This window comes from Rissa tridactyla, chromosome 9 (genome assembly GCF_028500815.1).
Source record: "Rissa tridactyla isolate bRisTri1 chromosome 9, bRisTri1.patW.cur.20221130, whole genome shotgun sequence".
In the NCBI taxonomy this organism is placed as follows: Eukaryota; Metazoa; Chordata; class Aves; order Charadriiformes; family Laridae; genus Rissa; species Rissa tridactyla.
The window spans coordinates 9,542,057-9,560,415 of NC_071474.1; the positions used below are offsets into that span (position 1 = coordinate 9,542,057).

The 18,359-nt window shown below is 43.2% G+C and overlaps 1 protein-coding gene across 1 annotated transcript; it reads left to right on the top strand.

Annotated features, from left to right (window-relative positions):
• Positions 1-17,452, top strand: TICRR (TOPBP1 interacting checkpoint and replication regulator). The gene is made up of 22 exons (XM_054215280.1): positions 1-731; positions 1,277-1,562; positions 2,112-2,353; positions 2,601-2,844; positions 3,373-3,508; positions 4,262-4,404; positions 5,146-5,358; positions 5,939-6,087; positions 6,523-6,617; positions 6,974-7,067; positions 7,241-7,320; positions 7,650-7,892; positions 8,506-8,602; positions 8,868-8,937; positions 9,577-9,717; positions 10,213-10,303; positions 10,818-10,879; positions 11,684-11,836; positions 12,578-12,735; positions 12,943-15,235; positions 16,538-16,651; positions 17,001-17,452. Exons 1-22 carry the CDS (start codon positions 72-74, stop codon positions 17,117-17,119), a joined length of 5,883 nt encoding a protein of 1,960 aa, XP_054071255.1. The 5' UTR covers positions 1-71; the 3' UTR covers positions 17,120-17,452.
• The last annotated feature ends 907 nt before the right edge of the window (positions 17,453-18,359 follow it).

Sequence of the window (18,359 nt, forward strand, 5' to 3'; positions counted from 1 at the left end):
GCGGCGGGCGCGGCCTGAGGGGGCTGGCGGGCGGCGGCCGTTGCCGTCGGGTCGTCGTGAGGGCGGGCGCCATGTCGTGCTCCCACAGCGTGGTGTTTCTGCTGGACACGGCCAGCCCGGGGCGGCGCGAGCGGCTGCAGCGCGGCGCCCTGCGGCTCCTCAACCACCTCGGCTGCCGCTTCGGCCTGCCCCGCCTCCGCTGGGCCTTCAGGTTCTTCGACTCCCTCGGGGGCCGCGGCGGGGCCTCGCGGGGCGGCGGATTCCGCCCGCCGGGACCCCGCGCCTGGGCCCGTTTCGAGGAGGAGCTGGCGGAGCGGTTCGGGGCGCGGGGACCCGCCGCCGTTGTCCTGCCCGGGCCAGCTCCCCGCGCCGCCCTCACCCACAATGGCCTGAAGGAGACGCTCCTTGACTTCCAGTGGGACCGCCCGGAAATCGCGTCGCCAGCCAAGCCGCTCCGCAGGAGCCGGAGGACGGGGCTGGCCGCCGGAGAACCCCCGGAGAGCCAGGCGCCCCCAGAGGGCTTTGTGAACGCCGTCTTCCTCTTCTCCCCTTGCCCCCACTCGCGGAGGGAGCTGCGGCAGTTCGTGTCGGGGAGCGACGTCCCTTCCTCCTCTCATGAGCCGCCCACGGCTCAGGAGCTGGCGGAGAAACTCCTGCCCAAGAGCGTCAAGGAGCTGATCGCGGACCAGAAGATCACGCTGTTCTGGGTGGACACTGCCGAGTGGTCCCAGGTAATGAGATTATACCGCGCCGCTTTTAGCTGCGAGTTCTAGCGGGACATTTTCTACGCTACCCTCCTGTATAAAAAGGGAGAGCAGTTTTATACTGTGGTCTTTGGGTGGTGGGGAAAGTTTTTCAGTTACTGATATGTAATCTTGTCCAGCAAGAGACTGAAAACTGGAATGGTAGTCATCCGCGTGGAGACTGAGGTATATCAGCAATTAAATATACCTGTACAGTGTTTATTGATGGGATGTCAACGTCCACCTTGAGTTAGGTGGGAGCTACAGCTATTCAGAATTGCAAATAAGAAATCTGAAACCTCAGGTGTCTGGATATGTGCTTGAAGATTAATTCAGTGGGAATAGCATCTTCTTTATTGGGTTCCTGATAAGGTTAATAGACTCCATAAAAACACTTGGAAAGCACTGTGTTAAGATGATCTGTATGTGTTTCTTATGCCAATTTTTCTAAAAACATGCAGTCTCTATTTGTTTGGATTGAGGTTATCTCACTGCCAACATTAACTCAAGACTTCTCTGTTACTTTATTTCAGCTGATTGAATCCCCAGATCATCTTGGATACTGGACAATGTTTGAATTGATCCGTCGGACAGGAGGCACCATTTTGCCATCTGAAACCCTAGTGCAATGTTTGAGTCCCCACAGGGCAGATCTTTCTCATGGCTTTCTTGGAGACTCGAGTTCCACAGTGCCACAGAATGTGCCTTGGACTGTGCTTTTGCCATTGGATGCGACTTTGAACTGCTTGTTCTCGAAGTCCTCCGTATTTCAAGCAGTATTCCCCCAGCAAGAAGGAACAATGTTTCTCAGCATGCCTGGTAATAAAAGAAAAAAAAAAAGGAAAGAAAGAGAAATAAGTGTGCATAGTAATAACTGTGATCTCTCATGCCTAAGACCTAAGTTTAAACAAAAAAAAAGTCCTGCATGTGCTCTCGTTCCTCTGATACAAGAGCTATTAGCCCATATTTCTGATTTAGTCTCTTCAGTTTTCCATGCTTCCAGAAGTTTGGATGCCTGAAGAGCTCTTTGCTGGTCCCACCTTATATAGATGTACACCCTTTTCTTCTACATGCTTTGTCTCAGATTCGATTTGGCTAAACTAAGAACACAATTAAAAAGTCCCTTCAAAAGAAAGTAGATTAGCTTTAAAGCAACGTGAAATGCATGTTGTCTCTTTAGCGGTCCCTTTGTGCGCTTAGCTCCTTCATGAGAGCTTGGGATGATCAGTTCCGCAATATACTTATGGTAGAACTATTCCCAGTTTAATGTCTGAATTTATTTTTCTGGCATTGAAGTTGTCTCTTCATCTAGATGAAAAAACTGTTTTACAAGCTTTAGGGCTTATGCTTTATCTTGTTTTTGCCCAGGAGGAAAGAAGCAGGAAAGCTGTGCTGTGGTCCTGGAACCCCTAGCCATGAGCCAAAGACAACTGCATTGTCCAGTCAACATCTTCCTGAAAGGCAGCCTGACGGGTTGGAGCTTGATGCAGGCTGGATGCTTTTTCACAGAGAGCTGGATATTGCAGAGCTCGCAGGCTGAGCAGGCCGAACATAACAGGTCACTGTTTCATCAGCTGTTAAGGAGTCTAGTGACTGAAGAACTGCACATGGTAAATCTTTTCTTTGCCTTAAACTAATATCTATTCTGCAATGAGCTGTGACAAAAGGGGTAATGCTGTATTGTGTTGTGAAGACAATAATAGTGGTATTTGTTGCACTGTAAGTTGCTCATTTGGAGCTAAATTCAGAGCATTCTTTAGAGGATCATGTAAATCTATACTTGTTTGTAAAGTGTCTGTACTCCTTAGGTCTCTGTATTTCTAGATAATGTAAACTTTTATCTTTTTTTTAATGTAGGTTGCTGAGGTATCTTTATCTAAAACTTGGTGCTCCTGCACCGCTGTTTTATCACCACTTTCTGAGAGCACTGCAGTCCTGACTATACTTGGTACTGAGAAGACTGCTGAAATTCAGCGATGCAATCTTGAAGGAGCTGTAGTGGAGAACTCTTCCCAAGACCATGCTCTTCACCTCCCAGAAGTTGTGAACAGTGTGTTGAGTAAAATGAACACATTGGTGGAAGATTCTCTGGAGAGTACGGGTAGGTGTCAGGAAATGCAGAACTTGACATCTTTTGATCACCTCTAGATCTGATTTGGAGTGGAAAAACATAAAGCTAATGGTTTCCCCAGTGAGGAGTCTCTCATTTTTTGGAACTTGTTAATTTTTTGTCTTCTGTGGCTCAGGTCTTGTGGTACAGAAATCTGCACTGGTGTACCTTTCTGTTTTATTGACAGAGCATTAGTTTCCATTGACTTGTAGATAAAGCATAGCTACTTGTACTTGGGGACAAGTTTTTAGAAGGAGGTTTCCTCGAATGTGTCACATAAGGCATCCCTGGCCAGTAAAGCCTTTGGGTGTGGCTGCACGGAGGCTGCTTTTACCTCACCTGTTTTGTGTTACAGTGAGCCTTCCTATGAGTCTCCCTTCTTGACACATTGGCTATTAAATTGCCCCTCCAGGAGCAGAAGTTTGGAAACCTCTGCTTTAGACTCTCTGTGAAGGCTGGGACCTTCTGCCACTTCATTTAGTTTCCTTCTAATTTTTGTTTTTGTGTGTCTGCTTGCAGAAGAAGAAACTCCTATGCCAGAGTGGGTCCAACGGGAACTATCCCATACAGGGGGCTGGCATCCTTCAGTGCTTGAAGTGTGGTATCCTTCATCGAATGCTTGTGGAGCAAGTTCAGATCTGATGGAGTCGTTCAGGTATTTTTCTGAAACATGTCTCTAAGTAATAATCAAAGGTTTCTGCTTCCTGTTAAGGGAGCATGGCTGTAGCATTGCTCAGAGTTCTAGAATCAAATGCTCCTCTTAGTGCTTTTATTTCTGTACTCAGTTTACTGTGTGCTTTTGCTTCATTATGTCTTGGTGTATAGACAAAAGGAGCTGGGAACAGGAGGCTTGGGTAGCAGTTTGCGTGGATTATGATATTGATAGTTTCAGGAGTGATATAGGTGACTTAAAATGACCTAAGCTACTTGGGGAGATGTCAGACTTCAGCTATTCTTATGGTATGATAAGACTCAGTGCAAGATACTGAAGACAATGGTTATGTTATCACAGCTGGTAACTTAGTAGGAACGAGTAAGCCCGCTTTCTTCAAAGAGTTTGCTTAGTGAAACAAACAAACAAAAAGCCTAATGCAGGATAGCTTAGCACAAACCTACTCATGTAGTTTTGTGGCATGAGTCAGTGGCATATCCATTGTACATCAGGCAACTCTTGTTATGCCTGTTTCCAGCTTGGCGTGACCCTTTTAAGAAGGTGGTTTGGTTTTTTGAATCTTTTAAATAAGAGTTTTGGGGAGCAGGCATTGGAAGAGTACTAGCATGTGTTACTTGCACTATAATGCTGTGGGCTGGCACCTAGAAAAACCTGATTCCTGTCCACTGGGGACAAGAGATGTGTCTCCCACACCCATCTTTCTTGATAATGATAGCGAATGGCTCTTTTATGTAGACTCCTGCAGGTTCCTTGTGCGAATGGGAAGGATAATGCAGACCAATCTGAAGTAGAACTCTCAGAAAGTCTCTCTGAGCTGTACCAGAGAAAATTCAGTGAAAGATCTGCTGCAGCTGGACCAGGAAATAACAAAAAAAGACGTATGTATACTTTGGGATTATATGTGCATGTTGTCAATTAAAGATGATAAAGACTTCTCAGCAGGCCTTTTTAATGCATCAGCCGTAGAGATCTGCACTCTCCTGTGTTAGTGGCACGCTTTAGATTTTTTTGTTTAGAGACAGCATCATTTACATATTAATATTAGGACTGTCCTTTAGTACAACCCGAATGACTCTTTAATTCAAGGCTGCACAGTGACTAACAAAACCGTTAAAAAGCAGCATGCAGACCTCTGCAGTTTCAGTAGGTGTTGAAATAGAAACCGCTCAAACTACTAGCAAATATTCAACCTCTCAATCTTTTTCTGATTTGGAGAAATAAAACGCTTTCCTCTAGAAGAGTTTAATCACTGCGTTTCACTATACTAACTACAGTTGCATATACCCTGACCTGATGTATCCCCAAGTCTTGGTCTGTCAGCTCTTTCTATTTCTGTGATGTAAGATTGCTTCCTATATATGTAACTTCTGATTATACTATATAAGCTCTTATGCAGAGCAACAGTTTTCACATGCTTTTTACTTAGAGAAGTAGCTGCCTACTATGCTTCCTGTACATTTATTTCATGGAGAAATACAAACATTTTGGGCCATCTTTTCCACTAGAAGGTTACTAATCTCACTTGACAGTAATATGGGATTCAGAATTATGCTCTACTTTGTGTGGAGTTCCTGCCCCAGTGTGTCTGATGGTAGAACTCCCTTTTTGTGGCGTTGCAGGTGGGGTTCCCCGAACTCCAGTCAGGCAGAAGATGAAGACCATGTCCAGATCCCTGCAGATGCTCAATGTAGCAAGACTGAATGTAAAAGCTCAGAAGTTTCAACCTGATGGTGTGCCACCAACAGTGAATGAGAAGGTTCCACAGAAGCTTTCAGGAAAAAGATTGGATGAAAAGGCTGAAGAAAAAGAAAAGGCACTTAAAATATCAATAGGTGTGTGTTATCAGTCCTGATACTTGTAGGTCGTAGGGGATTTTTATGGAATTAAGAGGGAAGAATAATAAAGGAGTATTGGGTGCTAGGGAGCAGATCAATGCTTGGGTTTCTGTATCTTCAGCTTGGTGCAGACTGGTTATTTTTTTCCACCCTTCTCCCAGTTAGTTTCTATAAATGTTTATAACCTAGTGTTACAAATACTCCTGGTGTTAGTTTTCTGCCTTGTCTCCACCTGAAAAAGGCAATGAGGAACTCTTTTTTTTTTTTTTTTTTTTTTTTTTCTTTAACCAAAAGTAGAGGGAAGCACCCTATTTACTAATTAGGTAGAAGTAAAGGGAATTTCTTGACTGCTGCAGTAACTTGAAAGCTTCCTGACCTACTCGGAACTAAGCTTATAATTTGTTATGGGTCTGGACCTGCTACTGCTTCTGTTACTGTTCTGTGGTCTGGATGCATCTTTGCTGGAGAAAATCTCTTTTGATGCCTTCCTCTGTTCCCCTCTTCAGCTGGAATGAGTGTTTTATCAGGAAGCTATGGTGAACAAGCATTTAGTTAACTTAAAACATTTCCCTTGCAGACTTGAAAACCGAGGAGGAACTGCAGTCCCATCTAATGGCAAGCTACCAGAAGGCTGTTGCCAACGGAATTCTTTCATCTGCATGTGCCCAGAATATGATTGTGGCCATTAAAAGGTTCTTGAAAGCACAAGATGCCAAAGAGAAAGAGGTACGTGGGCAGGGTTGTTGCTGATCTGGAAATTAAAGCTTTTACTATTTCAGGCTACCCTTTCTTCATCTTACCTGAAGTTTTTATGCATGGTTGCAGGTAGTCAAAATCACAACCACTAACTACTACTAGTAACTTCTGAGTAATTGAAAAAATATTGTGAAATATGTATCTGTAGTTACTGAAGAAGGGCCTGAAGCTGCACATAAGTAACTTTCTCTGTGATTTCAAGCTATAAGTTCTTCTGTGTCTGATGTCATCATGACTTTGCTACTGAAAGAAAAAGAGGATTATTTTCCTTGAAGGAGAAGGAAAAAAATTGAGCTATTCCCAAAAGAATGGGTCAAGAGAGTGGGGGGAGGGGCACGGGGGGAGAACTGTTGTGCAGACAAGGAACAACCTTTAAGTTTTTGCTGTAACTATGTGTCTCTGCAGGTGGCCTGTGTGGAAAGAGTCAGAAATCATCTCCTGAAGACCAGCAAAATGCTGAGACAACAGCATGGCTTGCAGAAGGAGACTAAAGTCAGAGAGTATGAGACACACTGTTTACTTCAACTTCTGAGATACTGTGGAGTTGGTTAGCAATTTTTAATGGTGGCTTTTTTTGTACAAGTGGAAAAATATTTAGATGGGGTAAATGTTCCAAGGAGAATCTGGTCACAGTAAAAACATTTCATTAAATGCAAATATAAATAGTCTGTGTGATAAGCATTGCAGCTTAGATCTGAAATGAGGCATCTCCCTTGCCACCAAAATGAAATGCTAACCAAATCATGCTGTCAAAAGGAGTCACTTCCTCTCCCATAACTTTTTTGCACATACTTTTTGCAGTAAATATGCTGTTTCCACCAGAAAAAAGGCAGTGAATGGTTACTTGTTTTCTTAGGTGCCAACTTCAGGTATTTTTGCGCCTTGAGTTATGTCTTCAGTGCCCTTCACTGCAGAGCAACACTGATGAAATGGAGGAGCTGTTAGAAGAGGCAAGTAAATTGTAGACCACGCTGGGTTTCTGGATGGCACTAGAAATGCAGACCTGGAACCTGTAGCTTTCCCTTGATTTTACCGTAACATACTATATGCCTTGCTAAAAAAAAAATCTGGTGTTGCAACTGTCACAGCTTAATCAGTTTTCCCACCTGACTTTCTCTTCCAGATGACAGATATGCTGCGTATTTTGTGTCTGACTGAAGACCCAGGGTATCTTACAAAGTTTCTAGAGGAAATATTAGAATTGTAAGTTCTTTAGGATGACTTAAGTGTTAACTGAGGACTGTGGTTTTGGTTGAATGTTGTCTTTGAGTAAACAGCAATCTGCAGCTTTGGTTTACTGCATCTTTGTAATTTTCAGAAGCTTGGACATGTTCTGTTTGTTGCGCTTATATCTTGATTAAAGAAAAAGTAGCTGTTAAGCAAGTAAACTAATAGGAAAAAAAAAACAGTTGATTTTCAGTTGTTTTTTTGATTGACATTTAAGAACAAAGATTTAGTTCAAACCTTGGGATTGAAACACTGACAGTTTTGTGGGTGATTATATTTTATGCTGGTTCTCTCTGATGCTCTAGGTATATGAATTCTATACCGAAGACCCTTGGAGATATTTACTATGGTCTCGGTACACAAATACCCCCAAAGCTGGCATCTGTTCTGCCTTCAGACTTCTTCAGTGATGATTCTGTGACTCTGGATAGCAAATCTCCAAGCCTTCCGCCATCTTTAGCATCTGCCTTAACCCCCAGCGCCGTTTGCCAACGCACTGAGAGTGATCAGCTGGAGGAGCTGCGCACCAGATCTGCCAAAAAGAGACGGTAACAATTCCAAATAGGAGGCAGCCTAAAAATTCCAAATTGCAGCCTCGGTGGTGGCTGAGGAGTTGTTTAATCTACAGCTCAGTCATCTTTTTTCTATTGCTGGATAGTTAGTTGGGGCAAGCTGGCAGCTGCTAATAGCCTTACAAGCTGGAGAGAGAAATACTAAGGGCTCCCATTTTTCATTTTTAACTTGCCATTGTTGACTCTATGAAAGTGTAATCTTGATTCTGTACGTGTTTGTCATATGCACAAGTAGAGTTAATGAGCATCTTCCATGAGAGGAAGAGGATGTTCTACCTGTGCAGGAGGTGACCTCATGTTGTTAAAGTTAAAACTGCGATTTACTGTAGACCTGTATGTTGGGGATCCTGTGTGCTTTTTAGCAAATAGTGAAATGAGTTTTAATACCAACCCTAAAGTTACGTATAGCTATTTATATTGCAAATCATCTTCCAGTATTGTAACGTAAGTGAGGTACCAACACAATATGCAGTCTGAATTTAGGTAAAGACTTCCTATCTCTAGAGTCAAACTTGAGTTTAACTGTCATTAGGTTGATACCTATACTTCTGCTCTTATTTTAACTTGGTTTTTTGTATACTTTCTAAAGGAATAATGTATTAGCCAGACACAGGAGCATGACAGAAGCATCACAGAACCTGCGTCAAATTGAGATTCCCAAGATAGCCAAGAATCCCAACAGAAAGGTAAAACTCTTCTAAATGGATTGTGTGTGGATTGCTTCTGCAGGGGTGCAGCAATGTTATGAAGTGACACCTGAGTGCAAAAACTCTTGCTCTGTATTTACTTAGTAAGTGTGCCCTCTATCAGCTATACAGAGATCAAAATTGTTTTGAAGGAGAAATTGAAATAATGTGTGGTTCAGAGGTTACAGTTAATATTTGTAATAGTTAAAAACCATAACATTAAACTGCCAGTGAGGCTGATTTTTTTTTTTTTTTTTTGTTTCAGGAGAACTTGCGTTCTCACCTTGCCGCTGAGAAGTCCCAACAGGTGCCTTTGCAGAAAGCAGCAGTGCAAGGTATGTTGACTTGTAGCTTTTCCATGGAAAGGTGCGTCTTCAGCATGTGTTCTCCCTGTAAATTTTAGTGAGCTACGATGAAATTATGCTAAAGCAGGCTGGAAATCTGATGGAAGTTCTGCTGAATTCTGCAAAAACTTTGAGGAAAAATCACTGCGTTGTGTGTGTGCTCACATGCAGAAAACTTAGATCATATATCCTGAAAAGAAAACCTTTCCATTCTTCCTTCAGTCTTGCAATTATTTCTGTCTTCTCTGTCCCGAAAAGAAAATGAGGACACAAGTGAACTCCTGCTTCACTTAGTAGCTCACTTAATGTTGCTCCATCTGGGACTGACTTGCTGCTTTTTCTGCTGTGGCATCTGCTTGTAGCTTATTGCTGGAATAATGCAAATAATGGAAATTTGTAAGAGAAGTCCAGGATGGATTTAGAGGAGGATGTGTTCCCGTAGCAGAAAAACAACTTTTTAATGCTTTGTGGCCTCTAAAAAATTATTTTTCTACACTGGTATGTGATGTTCCCATCTCTAGTGGACTGATAAAATTATCTCCTGTGATTTTTTTTCTTTTTCTCTCACCCCCTCCGCTACTCCTTTTTTCCTTTCAATCTGATAATTTCTTGCTTTGTCTTGCCTCATAGAGGTTACAAAGGTAAGGAGGAACCTCTTCAATGAAGAGATACTTTCACCATCAAAAAGGTCGATGAAGAAGATGCCTAGAAGCCAGTCAGTATCTGCTGTGGAAGGTCTAAGATACAAATGTACCGATGAAGACGCTAAAGGTAGGACGTGACTTGCATATGCAGGATTGTTGTGGAAGAGCTTTTACTAAAATTCCTATTTTTGCATCCTCAGTTCTGTGAACAATTAGTTATGATGTTTTTAATGATGGAGAAGATATTTTAGATCATTGCTGTGGTGTTTGGAGGGTGAATAGGATGGTATCGAAACTGAAGCCTATCTTACTGAACTCTACATCTCATTAAGAAAACTAATGTTAAAATGCTTGGTTAAAAAGGGATCTGTGAATGAAAGATGAAGAATGAAAATTGTCTCAGTAGATCGATTGTGTCTGACATGGTACTATTAGTAATATTGAGGGAGTGGGAAGGAAGTGTAGACACTGGACTCGAAAGGACGATAGCTTATGAGTGCTGGGAGACTGATGCACAATGATTCTATATCGCCTGTCGTTCTTAAACTGAATCCTATACAAAATTGTATGTATTTATTTAACTGCTTTTTAATTGTGTGATGTTATATTTCTTGATTTTTAGATCATCGCAAGTTACTGACCAAGAGAGTTGCAGAAACACCATTGCATAAGCAGGTCTCTAGGAGACTACTACATAAGCAGATCAAAGGCCGGTGAGTAAGCTCTTTCTGAATGTCTTCAGTAAGTATTGGATGTTCTAATTAATGGCTGTAAGCACAAGAACCAGGTATCTTCTTTGTGGTCGAAGTGTCATCTTCACCTCAGGCAGTAAGAAAACAAGTGGAGGCTAAGTTCCGTTGTCTGAGTGGGGGGAAACACTGCTTGCTTCATTGTGTAAGTCAGGTTGCTTTAATTCCTGCAGCTAACTTCTGTTTAGGTTCAGTTGCTGTTTCAGGGGCTTCTGAAGAAAAGGCACGTGCTGTATTCCATGGACTCCAGGCTGAAATTTAGCATTTACTTCCATGTGGAACTATACAGCTAGACAGTTATCCATACTCAGTCCTATGTTAATAGGAGGCAAAGTGCTTACTAATTGCTCACTTAGAGCTACCCTACAAAGCAATATATTATTGTAGAATAGAGTACTGCTTTTCAGTCTATGTGGTAAGTTGTGTTTTTGTAAATGTGACCAGTATGCTAAGTCCAAAACGTCTGCTGTTTCTCAAGGTCTTCAGATCCAGGTTGTGACACTGGTGTTGTAGAAGAATCTCCAGAGAAGGCCATAAATGGTAAGCACTGGTTTTTGATTAAAGGTGGCTTTGCTGTGTTGTAGCTCGTAAGAGCATGCTTCAATTTAGGTTAATTCATGAGTAGTTGGTACAAAACAATTGTGCTATTCTTTTGGTGGAGCACAGCCTCCTCTGATAGAACCACTTGCTGCTCGCTGCTTTGACAACCCTGTATAGTAGAAGTTAAGAAAGAAAGGTAGATAGTAACCCTTTTAAATGAAAATTCGTGAAGGACTTTGAGAATGAACAAGATTTTGAGCTGCTTTAATTATTGTCAAACCAGCACACACAGGATTTTATTTCAATGTAACTTCAACGTGTTGTGCTGTGACCCTAGTGCTACTCTGATTTCTGCTGTAACAGATAGCCACCTGGCTCTCTGGAGTGTCTCTGTTATGTTGGCTACTGCTGTTTCCTATCCCCAGGAGGGAAGAAGAAAGAACACGTTTGGGCAAGCAGGGAGATGAAATCACTAGTAAAAATACAGGAGAATTAACCAAGAATTTAACCTGGATGTAACTTGAACTGAACATGGCTTTTCTGTCATTTCTTTCCATATAATTGTTAGAAAGGGATGAGAGAGAAGGGGGCATCATGATTTGGAAGGAGATATGTGTGCATTGCTATTCAAAATTGCCAAGTTGAAGCTTTCTTCTTCACATGCTTGGCTCCCTGCATGAGATGGTTAGCTGTATGGAAGTTTCTTTTTAAAGTGTGTTCTTTTTAGTTACAAACTGGTCCTGAAGATGTCCCCCTTGTTGAGGGAGAAAGAAGGCTCAATCTCCAATATCCTTACCTTTTCAGAAGCAGGTTTGAGAAGAAGCCCACGCATCAAACAGCTGTCTCTGAATAGGACCTGCTCTGATGTTTTCTATTCCACTACACAACCCCGCTCACAAAATTCACAGCGAGTCCATCAGGGACAAGAGGAGAGCTGTACGCTGCAGGATGTAGAAGGTACTGAATGGGATTTGAGCAAGCTGATATTGCTGATCTGAAAAGCTGGCATGGATAGCTCTAAGTTCGATTTGATTTGGCTCTACGAGAGACTGTAAGAAGCTAAGAGCTATCATGTGATATCTTCTGTAGACAGAAATTCATCCCCAGTAATTATTTTTGAATTGGGAATCTGAATTTGGAGGATGGTAAGGCAGTTATTTCTATGATGAATACGCTGCCAACTTAAGAAGCTAGTCAGGCCTATCTAACAGAATACCACTGATTGTCAGTCTGCATTCCTTAAATGCAGTGAAATCCTTTTAAAATATGGGACAGAAATCCTAAAACTTACATTTAGTCTACTCTGGCAGCATAAAGCAATGACTGATGGGATCTTCTTCGCTGGCTCAGTAGGATTATCAGCTATAAATGGTGACATTTAGTTCTTTATATTGTACTTGCTAGAATCCTTAGTCATGAACCAAACTTTCTTAAGCTACAAGCTATAAATAGAATAAGAGGCTGAGCTATTTTGTACTCTTTTTTTTTTTCTCGCTAGAGCACACTTTCTGCAGATGGATATTAGTTTCATATTGGGAAATAACAATAATTCTGGTGAAGCTTTAACACTTGGCTAGAAAAGAACATGCCAGGGCTATAGGCTTTGTATGCTACTTGTCCATACATCTGAAGTGATTGAGACAATTGTTCATGGCAGGTTACTTGGTGTTAGTTGAATTGTACTGTTCTACTTTATAGGCATTAAGTGGCATTCAGACACCCCCACTGTCCAGACTCCCAAGAGGTTTTTCTTTGGTGCAGTCATTGACATGTGTAGTCCTGCAGTGAAGCATTCACCTGGAAGGCGGAGAACAAGAAAAGATTCCTCACACTTAGACGAGCTGACTGCCTGTCAGGTAGAAACACTTACCTCTTTCTTTCCATACCCTTTTTCTCTTCATGTTTAGTGAGACCTATACATCTTACATCTAGTGTTTCTGTTAAGTCTAATCAAATGTTTTTTGTGTTCTAACTCTTGAGAAGTAAATATCAAGTGGGGTAGGTAATACTGTGGGGAATAGAACAAGCATGATTCTTTATTTTTTTTTTTTTCCCCCCTGCAGACTCCTAGAAAAACACCTAATAAATTTGCCCAGAGGCCACTGAATTCTGCCAGTAAGCTACCAAGGAGATCACCTCGCATTCTCCACAGGACACCACAGAAGCTAGAGAAGACTCCTGGCAAAAGTCCAGTTGCTAAGCAGACTGCGGCTAAGTGTTTGGGAAAGTACTTTTCTCATCCTGTACAAAGGGTCAGGTCATCATCTGCGTTAACTGAAAGTAAGAGGGTTCACTTACTAGAAGCAACTTCTAAGGATTGTTCTCTAGCAGAAAGACTTTCACCTCCTTGCAAAGAGGCTGGCTTACAAATACCAGAACATGAAGGGTTCTCAGTGCTCAGTGGCTCATTACTACCTCTGGCAGACGCAAATCCAGCTGCTTCTTCCCCCTCTGCCATCCAGGAAAGAAGTTTTACAGAACTGCAAACTCCAAGACATTCCTTGAGATACCACTCAGAGTTAGCATCTCCAGTTGGTACTTGGAGGCAAGTCCTCCCAAAGGAAATCCAGGTGCAGTCAGATCTGTTATCTCAAGCAACTAAAAGTACTCCCAGGAAACCTGGAGATCCAGGTTCAAAACCATGTACCAGCCCATTGAGTGCAGAACTGTCGCCGCTCGCTGTGAGGCTAGAGCCTCCCTTCAGTTCTCCTCTCCCTGAAAGTTCCACGAACACTGTGGCAATCTGCTCTCCTTCCCACGTGCAGGCTGGGGACTCTGACTGGGAACTTGACGCATCTGAACCATCTTTTCAAAAATCTCCAGGTATTACTGGCACTTCGCAGAGGTCTCTGCTTCACGCATCCAGGCAGGCCAAACGTGAACCAAATTCTGGAGGACAGAACCTCACATCTGCATGTGCAACACCTTCTAAAAATAAGGACAATCGTCATGATAACAGTGGTATCTCCTCTGTAGAAAGACTCCAGCCCCGTCAGTCCCAAGTTACTGAAAATACCTCTGTATTGGAGAAAAATAAACAGATGGATGTAGCATCTCAAAAGTTTTCTCCAAAAGAGAACTTAGAAACCTTGGAAAAGCACTTGTCTCCAAAGTCTTCTGCTGGAGGGCAGGTGCATGCACAGAATGCTGAGACAGAGTGTGAGCAATTGGTTAAGGAGGGGAACTCCAGTGCAAACACCTGTGAGTCCTTCCTAAGTGGTTCTCGAACAGTTAGCGATGACTTGGAACCAAGAACCCTGCTGAAAGAATATACGGGGCCGAAGGTTCCAAGTCTTAAGAGATGCTCCAGACTTGCCCTGAATGCTTCACCTCCTATGCCAAAGTCTGCTCCTGCCTATTCTTTACGCTGCACTGCAGACAGGAGGCAGCGGGAAGCTGCAGCACGGATGGGAAATCCGCAACTTTTAGCCAAGTTCTCTACTCCTAAAAGTCGTTGCAAACTGCCTTCTGCTAGCCCACCGACTTATGAAGTTGAACTTGAAATGCAAGCTTCAGGCTTGCCCAAACTTCGCATTAAGAAAATTGGTTCTTGCTCGTCACTGGAAGTTCAACCTGAAGCAAGTGGCAGCAAACCCAAGGGAGGAGAAAGCCCCTTTGGTGATCTTGCTATGACCTGGTGTAGCAAGCACCCGGGAAAACAAGCATCTGCCTGTGTTTCACCATCCTGCTTTCGCTCTTTCCACAGTACACCTGGGAAAGGTGGAGGACAGACCTACATATGCCAGTCATACACCCCAACAAGTTGTGCCTCTAATGCCACCTCCCCGTCTCCCTTAGAAGCAGGAGTTCCCTGGACGCCTTCCCCAAAGCAGAAGGGGAAGACTACCCCTGATGCTATTAACGATTGGCCTCGGAGAAAGAGAGCGGCAGCCAGCACTGCTAACGCTAGCTGTGGTCAAAGTGAGAAGAATGCTGAACAGAAGAGAATGTCAACAGGCAGAGAAGGAGAGATGAAGATCTTGGAGCATTGCAGCAGCAAAGTCACAAATACTCTTGGGGAGTTCGAGCTGGAAGGGATTTACAGGCTCCAGGATCAGGCATCTCCTAGTGACTCTCAACCCAGGGCTGATGAGGACTCTGCCACGGGATCTTTTGGCTTGAAATCTCGGAAGCGGGTCATTATGTGTGTGTCGCCAGAAAAAGAAGAGAATCGTGATGTCAAGAGATCTTGCATTGATAGGTGCGACTTAGATCTTGCTGGCTTTTCCACAGATGAGGACAACAGAAGCAAATCAAGGACGGACTCTGTACTTCCTGAGAAACCACAAGCATGTGAGCTCATAACTCCTGAGCGGCACAGTTGTGTAGGGGATGATGATGTCTTCCTTTTGTCAGGTAATTAAGTGGCATGAGTGATGCTCCATTGAAATTCAGAGATGCTTAAAAATGTGGGGTAGACAAAAACAAGAACACAATTGTTTTCTGTCTAACTATCTGAGGGAGAATGAGGTGGAGGGGGAGAGTAGGTTGTAAGTGACATGGAAGTTAATTATGTGGAGAGTCAGACTGGATGTTAGTTCATCAACGGTGTATTAATGATGGGAGAGAGATCAGAGAAGTGGGAAAGAGCAGGAGGCTGGAGGAATGAAAATTTGAGAACTTGGGGAAGGAGGATCCCAATTGCATTCAACTGGTGATTTATTTGGGTTTGTGTTGGATGTTGCTAGCTGTTCCTGCCCAGCATCCAGCACTGAAGCCAACTGTCTTAAGTCTAAAGCTTGGCTGCTTCACTGTAGGCTGGAGCCTTGCGGGGTTAGTCCTGCTGATGTTGGTATTATTGATGCTCTGATTCTTCTGTCTGCCTGTGGTGGTGGGCCCATTGAAAGTGCATGTCAGAAATTATTTCCTTGTTTGCGGTAATTTTGTCTCAGTAGGTATTTAATTTTAAACTACCTCTTCGCTTTTGCTGTGGGTACAGATGATTGAGCTGACCTTGGTGAAACAGGCTGGTTCAGCTCTGTATCCAAGGCCTTGTGAATTTCAAATACTTAATCCAGTATTGTTCTAGAAATTACATGTTACAGGGCACTATGGCAGATGTTCTATAGTCATTGCATGCCCTGAAATATTAAGCTTCAGTGTCCCTTTCCTCTTGAAAGGTTTCTATACAGAGGCAGTCTTATCCATTCAACAGGGATCAGTAAGAAAAATGGGCAAACTTCAAAGCAACATTAGTCCATATTCAGGACATGAAATAATAGCAGTATTTAGCCTTAAGCTGGTTCTGTAAGAGACTTGCTGTTCCTACAGACCTTATTTTTGTATTTACAGACCATCATGGTTATAACAGTTTTCTTCCAGGACACAGGAGTTAACTGAAGAGTAACTATGTTTAATACGAGTGAAATGCTGTTCTACTAAACCACCTAAGAAAATTAAATGCACTAAGAGCTAATTCCAGACTGCTGTTTACCTTTCTTGCTGCTAGAAACCCACTGTGCCAGCCTAGAGTTCGTTTCAGATAACCTCAAAGTATCACTTGTACTGATGGAAGTTTGGAGGTGGAATAAAGGCTGTGTATGAGACATCACTTGTACTGATGGAAGTTTGGAGGTAGAATAAAGGCTGTGTATGAGACCTAACTAAAAGTGCTCTGTAGTGGTCAGTTTGCTGCAGCATCTCACTCTGCTTTTCCAGGCTCAACTCCACCAGTGAAGGGCACGCTCTCTGCTAGCAGCCTTCTAGCACTGACCCGGTCTCCACTGCTGTGCCAGGGACAGACACCGCCATCTCGGAGAAAACGTGTTCAAGGTACCCACCTGTGCTGTAAGGAAAGGCTGGGCTCGAGCAGACTGGGCGTGCTCTCCGTTTGCCTGCCACTAAATGAGAACAAAAGCAAACTGTGCTAGGGATTGGTCTTTGGGAAGAAAGCCTGTGGTTGTATCTGCCACTTCTGTATTCAGTGTCTCCATCTCATGCACTTCCAAGAAACTTGGCATGAACTGGGAAGTTTGGAAGGGAGGGGAGGTAGCAATGAAGAAAGAGTAGCTTAGCAGGAAGTGGAGCTTACTGTTCTTGTGTTTCCAGTTGGTATTTGGCTTCTTGGAGTCACTAGTAAACTGGCAAACTGTGTCTTTAATTTATTCTTCCTATTTTATAGAAGAGGAATCCGATGCCTTCCATATTGCTGCCAGCCAGGAGCTGTCTCCATTCCACATCATGGCTTCCAGGAAGCGTTCCCTTAGCAGGACTTACTCACGGAAAAAGCTGCTTAGCTGAAGTTTGGAGCCAGAACAATATGGGAAACTGCATTATCCCAGCTGTACAACATCCTTTTTAACATGGACCTTGTATTTGGTGCTGGACTGGAGCTGTCTTGTATTGGTGGGAGACTGGATGCAAGCAAATGACAGTGGAAATAAGTTTAAAAAAAACTTTGAGTGGTCCTTCAAATGCAGCATCTCTCCGTCCATTCAAAGCCTAGCTCAGTCTTCCTGGCACTTCTGCGTGTGGTAGCTGAGTTCTGTGGAGAAGGTTCAATTCTATAGGTAAAGAGGGAGAATTGTCGCTTTTCTACAGTTTTCTTGTAAAATAAACTGATGTGAATTTTCATTGTGTCACTTAATCAGAACTCTGTCTTTAGCCCAAGTGATGGGTGAGGGGTTGGGGCTGCAGGAAGAAGGATGCTGGACAGGAATGGGTAGAAAACAAGCTGCATGCTCCTGCTGTGTATCTTGTCCTGATACTAGCTGGATCCCTCTGTTAGTTGCATCCTGTTTGCCACAGCTTAGCGAGAAAACAACAAGCATGTTAACTCTGACAGATTAATGAGTAAATTGCTAAAAAATACTTGACAAATGACAAATAGAGGAGGGGGAAAGAAAACTTAGGTGGCAACAGGGAAGGAGAGGAGTTTGATTCTCCCTCTTTGTAGGTCTCGAATGGTTTGGTGTATCTGCCCCTGCCTGCTGCTGGGTAAGCAGGTGCTGATGGAGTAACTTCATTGTCCTTTTCTGTAAACTTGCAGTGGGCCAGAGAGGACTGGCTGGGGAAGCTTCCTGTGAGAGCTACAACTCGGATGTAATAACTGGAGATGATAGTTCAAGACTACTCTTTACCAAACTGAGTCACTCATTAAATAGTGACTAATTATCTGTGAGAGATGTGCTTGCATTCTAACCCCATGAAGACAGCAGGTGCTGTGATTCAGCGCCTGAGATGTAGCCTACAAGGGGCTAAAATTGTGTGTTATCTTGGAATGGCTGTTCTTTCCCTTAGGATAGCAATCTGTGCATGGCAGGATATTGGGGAAGTCACCTCCCTGTGAATGGGATGGAATGTAGAGGAAGCAGAGAGCTATGAAGACAGAGTGAGGTCATCCTGAAACCAGGCATGGCACTGCAGAAGTTTGTTTCCTGGCTTTAAGGGGCTAGATGGTTTTCAATGGAATTTGTTTCCTGGAAGCACTGTTTGTCACAGGAAAGCTGGCTGTTTCCCTCTGCCGAGAGAAGGGGGAATG